The sequence below is a fragment of the Morone saxatilis genome, unplaced genomic scaffold, assembly GCF_004916995.1.
Source record: "Morone saxatilis isolate NCDOM2014 unplaced genomic scaffold, NCSU_SB_2.0 Contig17, whole genome shotgun sequence".
Taxonomy (NCBI): Eukaryota; Metazoa; Chordata; class Actinopteri; family Moronidae; genus Morone; species Morone saxatilis.
In genome coordinates this window covers 15,550,275-15,557,760 of record NW_023339729.1, presented here as the reverse complement: position 1 = coordinate 15,557,760, position 7,486 = coordinate 15,550,275, and the positions used below count along the sequence as shown (strand labels likewise).

At 38.0% G+C, this 7,486-nt stretch overlaps 1 protein-coding gene across 1 annotated transcript in view; it reads right to left on the bottom strand.

Moving 5' to 3' along the window:
- Positions 1–5,328, bottom strand: part of klhl5 (kelch-like family member 5) — a gene marked incomplete at its 3' end in the record, with an annotated part of 39,840 nt that extends 34,512 nt beyond the window's left edge. Inside the window, 2 exon segments of the mRNA XM_035659453.1 lie at positions 3,908–3,962; positions 5,226–5,328. Of these exon segments, the coding sequence (XP_035515346.1) occupies positions 3,908–3,918 (11 nt within the window).
- Positions 5,329–7,486: the final 2,158 nt, after the last annotated feature.

Genomic DNA, 7,486 nt, shown 5'->3' with positions numbered 1-7,486 from the left:
CCAGGGTTCGAATCCGACCTGTGGTCCTTTCCTGCATGTCATCCCCTCTCTCTCTGTCCCCCTTTCCTGTCTGTTTTCAGCTGTCACCTATCATAAAGGCAATAAAAGCCCCAAAAAATACTGCAGAGTTGAGGTGATAATTATCTGTGGTCAGTTAATAGTTATTTATATTTCTTTCTATATAAAATATTAAGTGCTGCTTTAACACTTTTTACATGTAAATCGAAAAATCAAGTCTTGTGAATAGAGATATAATTTTCTAATATAGCAAGGAATGCATCTGACTATGTGAGAAAAAAGGGGCTGCATTTCTTTCTCAACTCATAAAAATTAAAATATCACTCTTGTGGGTCAACAAAGACGTTCAGATCAATCATTTCAATGAGAGATTGATTTGGTATGGGTATACTAATCATACATTTTGTTGAGTTGTTATGATAATGTGTTTTTATTGTTTTTATGTTACTTTTTTATTGTGCAGTTTTATTGCAACCCTGCCTGCAAGCCTGCTTTCCCTTTCAGGACAATAAAAGTTGATGGTTTGAGTTGTGACTAATAAAGCACTTTAAAGTGCAAAGTGTCCATGTTAACATAAACAGGAGCCTCAAAAAGCTTGTTTCATTCCAATTTTAATATATAAAGTATGTAAAACTACTGAAACTTGACATTAGAAAACAGCATTTTTACCCACCCTAGCCACCCTGCGTGCAGAAGCAGAAGCAGAAACAGCTCATTCGTTTGGTAGGCAGGCTTGAAAAAAGGTGCAATCGGAGCACATTGATTTTTCCTCATGTTAAAAAGCTTTTATTGACATGGCATTTTCTCACCAGAGAAAAGGTTACAGCAGAGGAGAGAAGAGAGGGAGGGAGAAGGTGAAACATAAAGGGATACAAAAGAGATGCAGCTCTGAGCTTCCTGTAAATTCAACCCACTTTAGCCCACTTTGGTGTGTTTGAAGTACTGCCTCTCATTCACACACACACACACACACACACACACACACACACACAAGATGTGACTGACTCTAAAAACCTTGAAACTCTGAGAGAGACAGCGTGAGAGGCCCTTATTTCTTTCAGTGCACAAAACAGTGGAGAAGGAAAGGAAGAGAAAGACTCGAGGACATACTGCTTTCAGAGCACATACAACTAATATAAAGCACTGTGCTACAGACACACAGGCAGCGAGACAGACAGACAGAAAGACAGACAGACATATTAGAACCACGAGAAAGTCAAGTCTGGAAACCTTCATCACCTTTACAGGTTTGCTCGTAATGATAATCTCTTTGTGAAACATCGTAATTTCTCCATAAAAAGTCATAAAGCTTCACAGTGGCTTCGTCTCTGGAGAGCCAGATGATGCCTTACTGCTGACACAGCACTAAATCACCACGCTCTCCCTCCTCCTCCTCCTTCCTGCTTCTTCCTCCTCCTCCTCATCCTGCTCTGTTTTTAATGGAAAAACACGCTCACTTCTCGTTTCCCAATATTTCTACCATATATTTCCTCTCCCAAATCAGATTTTTTTGTCCATATATCTTATAACTTGTGTTCTATTTAGCGAATACTGCTCATCATTTCAGGACACCTTCAACAGTGTGCTATTAAAGCACACCGGTAGCACTATTTAAACATGCATACTTGTAAGACAAAAGGCTCGGAAAGGAGAACATGACTCATTATTCTGGCCACTTGGGGCAGCAGAAATATACTGCGAGTACACTGACATCTAAATCATCACCTTGTTAGCGAACGTTGCTTATTTACACATCCAGCAGTTATGCAGCAACATAATGATTCATTTGGAGTTGTGTCTGCAGCCACCTGGTGAAAGTCTAGTATTCACTGTCTTATAGCTACTGCTTCACCAGCTAGGTGCTAACTGTTTCTGTCTGCTGTTTGGTGCTGAGCTGGTAGTGAACAGGGTTTCTTGCTAAAAACAGCTGCCTGCTGCTGCCGAAAAAACAACACTATGAGAGCAGCGAGCATGAACCAAAACAGTAAGGCTGGACAAATAATGAGCTGAAACTTGCCATAAAGCTCTGAGGAGAGCTGCAGATTCAGGTGATAATTATCTGTAGTATCATTATGGGCTGCTTTAATTGCCTTATTTCTTATTGTATATTCATGTCATATCAAATCAAAAAATAATGCAAACAGGGTTACCAATCAAACTAAGAGTGTTCCCTAAATTGAAAAAATCTTTATATGTGTGGTGTAATTTATTCATAATGGTCCATATAACATGTTAAAACTAACATGGATTGTAGGCTCAATATTTGTGGATTCTCTGTTTTGGCTTTAAATGCCACATAGAAAAGAGGTCCTAAAAAGAGCTCTAAGTGGAAAACTGGAGTGGTATGTGATGTGCCTGAACAGCTGGATACTGAAATTTCAAGGACCATGAAAGACAGAAACAGAGAACATGAGCTGTCACAGCATCGACTGGGAAGAGGTCAAAGTCATCAAACAGAAGTCAGTGTCCAGAGAAAGATCAAGGATGCTGTTCATGTCCCACCTGAGACCATCTTTGAACAGAGACAGGTGTTACGATCTTACCCTAATACACAACCATATCACAAGATAATATTTGGCTAAAAACATGACAGTGGCAAGGCAGTTTGCTTTCTCCTGAGATGTTAGATGAGAGGCAAAGAGGAACATTTGACACAGTTAATATATGAAGATGTAGGCAGAAGGGGATCCGGGAGGTATTTTTCTTGTCTCATTAGCATGTTGAATTTTATTCAGCTGTATGACTGATGCAAAATCTAAATCGCAGCATGAGAGAAGCAAGTTTGGATTAGATAATTTTATCATTTCCTGGAGGGGAAAATAATTTGTTCGCCCATGCACAATGACAAATAACAAACAGATACAAGTCTGACCGGTCACAGCAGACAACATATTGGATAAATCTTTTATTAATAAATTAAATGTCAGGCGCCCTGGTAGCTCACCTGGTGCACCACCCGAGGCTGACTCCTTGCTGCATGAATCTGAATCTGACCTGTGGCCTTTTGCTGCATGTCTTCCCCCGCAACTCTCTCTCTCCCTCTTTCCAGTCTATCTTGAGTTGTCCAAGGCCCCAAAAATAACTACATAAAGGGCTAACCATAAGTGACAAGGTTGAAATTGGAGCCACAAAATAGGCATTAACTGTGAAATAAAACCTTAAATATTCTGTCAAAAATACAACCTATATCTAAACTATAAGCAAGTATCACTGCTCATTCAAAAGTTTCACAGCTGTGGGCAAAAAAGACCGTCTAATTATTTTTGTGGAGCGTCTTGGCATCAGTAACCGGTCACTCGATGAACTACAAAAAAAAAAAGCTGACCTTTAAACCAATTCAACTGCTTTTCTGATGAATCCAGAGACAAGCCAGTCATAACAAACATATCAAACTCTCATTTCCTCTTTAAACACAAACACAAAAAAAGGGGCAAAAAAATGATGAAAGAAAATTTAAATTAAAAAAAATCATTGTGTAAAGCATTTAAAGCAGATCCAAGGATTAGATTCAGACATCACGTCGAGGACATAAAGAGATCAAATGTACAACATCTAATGCCCGAAATACATAACCTGTGCTGCACCTGCATGTTGGTAAATATCCTCTCTTGTACCTAAACCCCTAATCTCATCATACTGTTACATTCAATCTCTAAACTCTCTCTACATTCTGCAGTAATGCAGAGCTCCAAAAATATCTCTGTTACAGTCTCTCTCAAGTGATTTCTGTCCGAGGTGACACTGCAGACTGTCAGTGTGTCTGACAGGACGTATGTGTTAATGTTCATAAAATTCACCAAATTACTGGGTCTTGAAGGAAAATTAAGTGCTGATAAAGACGCCCATCGTCTGTCTCTCTCACTCACACAGACACACACACACTTCTTACCCAGTCAGCATTTGTACTGCATCGTTGTGTTCATCATTAGCTTCTGACTGCAGCACTGAAAGTGATAAATGTGCACTGTTAGCTATATGTGACAGATGCTCCAGACTGCACAAATCACTTGTTTGACAGAATCAAATGATTAAAATGGTGATGAATTGAATGAAGGTATGTATATATATGCCACAAGTTCAACCTGAATATTTGCTATAAAGGAGAATAAACGTCTTTAATTCTGCCAGTGATCTCTGACGGCTGCAGAGTCCATTACAGCCCATAAAAGTATTGGATGGATGAACAAAATAATGATATTCTTACTCTGTTTTTTTTTTTATAAAAGAGCTAAAAGATTTTAAGTTTGTTCTGAGGAAAATGCCCAAGTAAAGGCCATAGGGGTCATTAAAATCAAAAAATGATCTTTAATTTAATGGCAATCTGTGATATATTTTTATATTTAATGTGCTCAATGAACTTTAGGTGGATAATAGCATGAGTGGTAAACATTAGGAAACACTTTTATTTGCTTTCATGCTGAGAGTCAGATGAGAAGATTCATACCACTGTCATGCCTGTCTGTTAAATATGAAGCCGGCTAGCCTAGCTTAGCATAAATATTGAAAGCAGGAAGAAAGAGCTGGCATGGCTCCTTCCAAAGATTAACATGTTTTATATTTTGCTTGTTTAATCTATATAAAAACTAAAGTGTAAAACAACTATTTGTGGTCATTACAGGAGTTTCATGTGTAAGACTGTTTCTTAAACTAATCGTCTCCAGCTTCATATTTAGCATACAGACCAGAAAGTGGATCAATATTCTCAACAAGAGAGCGAATAAGTCAAAATATCAATTCAAATGTTATTCAAGGGGACATTTTGACCCAGATGGAAGGCCAGAGGGTCATAAAAATCTTTCCTGTGCACGTCATTATCCAGACTGAATTTAATAGCAATCTGGCCCCTACTTGTCAAGATATCTTGCTCTGAATGGACCAGCAGACACACTTTGGCCCTCCTGCTGGAAAAGCAATAAAATCGGTGGTATAACATCCTGAACCCAGAGCGTTTGAACACCCGGCTTCCCTCTGAGGGCCCAGCTCTCTCCAGGCATCTTCAGCCTGGTCTCAAATTTACATCTCTCCAGTCCATCTGCTGGAGCTTCCACCCAATCAACCTCAGTTATGATTTATTAGATTTACTGTCAGGTTGAAAGTTTGGCTCATGCAGTGTGGAAGGTTTTATTTTCCTGTTTATGCATGGTTTGTCAGTGAACACAGCAGTCTGCTAATCACACAAATGACAGTAAAGAAGAACAAGTCCATACCTGTGGTTTTCTAACAAGGTTTCAAGGAGATTCGAGGATCCTGGAGGTGTTTCCCGCTGGTCCCCTGAAAAATGTGGAACACTGGATTTCACTCTACACTACAGCCAATAAAAACGGTTTTGATCAGAGTTTCACCCCCTTCTGTTATCTTTTAACTCTCCACTTGTACCGTCTGAGATAACATACTGAACAGAAAATACATAAACAGGGATAAATCTTTAGTTTTTGTATCTTTTTTTATATATTTAACCTGAGGTTTTTTAATCATAAGGCCTAACATTACATACAAACATTTGATTAAAATGTAAAATTCATCTTTTAAGAACATAAGAGAGACTGAGGTGTCTTTATGACAAAATCTTTATCAAACGAGGGTCTGCGATCTAAAGCCGACACTATCTAGTTTGATTGCATGAAACAACCTACAATGACTGGTTTTCTTTTTCACCGTGTTTGTGGATTGAACCCTTGTCATTCATGGCTGAACTGTCGTTACTTCTCCAAAATAGTAGCTATTATTTTCTCATTTATTAATCTGGTGTTTAATCATTTAGTGTATGAAATGTCAAAAAATAGTAATCCCCATCACAATTTCCTAGAGTCTTAAAATTGGTTATTTTTCTGACCAAAACCCAAAACATTTCAATTCAAAGTACAGTTATATAGTATAAAAGAGAAAAATAGAGGGGCTAATCAGATAATGTTTTGCAATTTTGCTTAAAAAATGATCAAAATAGTTTAACTGTGATTAATTTACTTTTACAGCCAGCCAAGTTGCAAGGCAAAATTCCTAAATCTTTAAACGACGTGACTTTGGTAGCTTTTAATTTTACGGGTCTGCAATTTCCAAATGATTTCCTAATAATTTCCAAGGAGCTTCCAAGAAAAAAAACTATGTAATGTGGTACAACATATGCATAAAAGAGAAATGTCCTTAAAAGAACTGCTCCATTTAAACCCAATGATTGGAAACTTTATTCACCATATACGTGTGTTGAATGATTGTTATAAGCTATCCTGCTTATGACTGAAGACTCTAATTAACTGGAACCAGTTGTACCAGTTGTTTTCCCCCCTGTAGTTATGACCAAATTACCAACATTTCCCAGGAAAAATCTCAGAAATTATTTTGAAATTACAAATATATATATATATATATATATATATATGAAAACATTACTCATAAGGGTGTTTTTGGTCTTTGCAGAGGAAATCTGTTCTTTCTTTTGTTTGTTGGCATCAGATCAGAATACAGAATAACTTCCACAGAGCTACATTAGGGGAACAGTAGTGTCTTGCTCAAGGAAACTTCAGCAGGGTAGACACTAACAGAACACACACACACACACACACACACACACACACGCTATTATACATGCCACCAATCTGTCAACAATCACAGGTACTAGTAGTAAATACATTTCAGCCATAAACTCAAAATATTTGGAAATGCTTCAAGTGTCAAGCAGCTTTGATTGGACATAAAAGGACAGAAAGTGATTTTTTCCCCTTAGTTTTGGCTGCTTCCATCCGGTTCTAAGCTGCCGACTGAGCCCTGAGAGAGGTGAGCCGCTGTGGAGTGCAGATAAGGCTCCACCTGCCAGCCATGCTCATCACTGTTTGTGTGTTTGAGTATGTGTGTGTTTGTCTGATCCTGTGTGTGTGCGTGTGTGTGGTGTGTGTGTGTGTGTGTCGTTGTTGTGTGTTGTGTGTTCCTCCCCAGGTCTGCCAAGATAAGTCGGCTCTCAGGGAACCAAACCGTAAATCTGACGCTTACACTAAAACAACACCCTACAGAGATCGAGTCAAACAGTACAAAGGAAAATACAATATTTTTTTTTCAGAATAGCTGAAACTACTATATAAAAAAAAAGGTAAACAGAACGGCTAATTTCCCGTATAAAGCCAGGCAAATAGAAAACACTTATCAGCCGCTACCTGTGTGGTAACATTCATTAAAGGATGCAGCTGCCTGAGGTCTTGGAAAGCCATTTACAAGACCAAACGTCCCTGGACAAAATATGAGAAACGCGTTCTTATAAATTATGCCTACTACACTATAATTATGACCTGACATGTCCAAATTGTGCCTTTTACATACTAATTCAAAGTAAATCTGATGATTTAATTCCTCATAATTATGAGACCACAAAATGATTGTAACATAATAACATTCTGATATAAGTTTATAATTATGAAAGAAACGTTCTCATAATGTATGGATTTATTTATCTATGATTAAGATTTGAGGGAAAATTGTC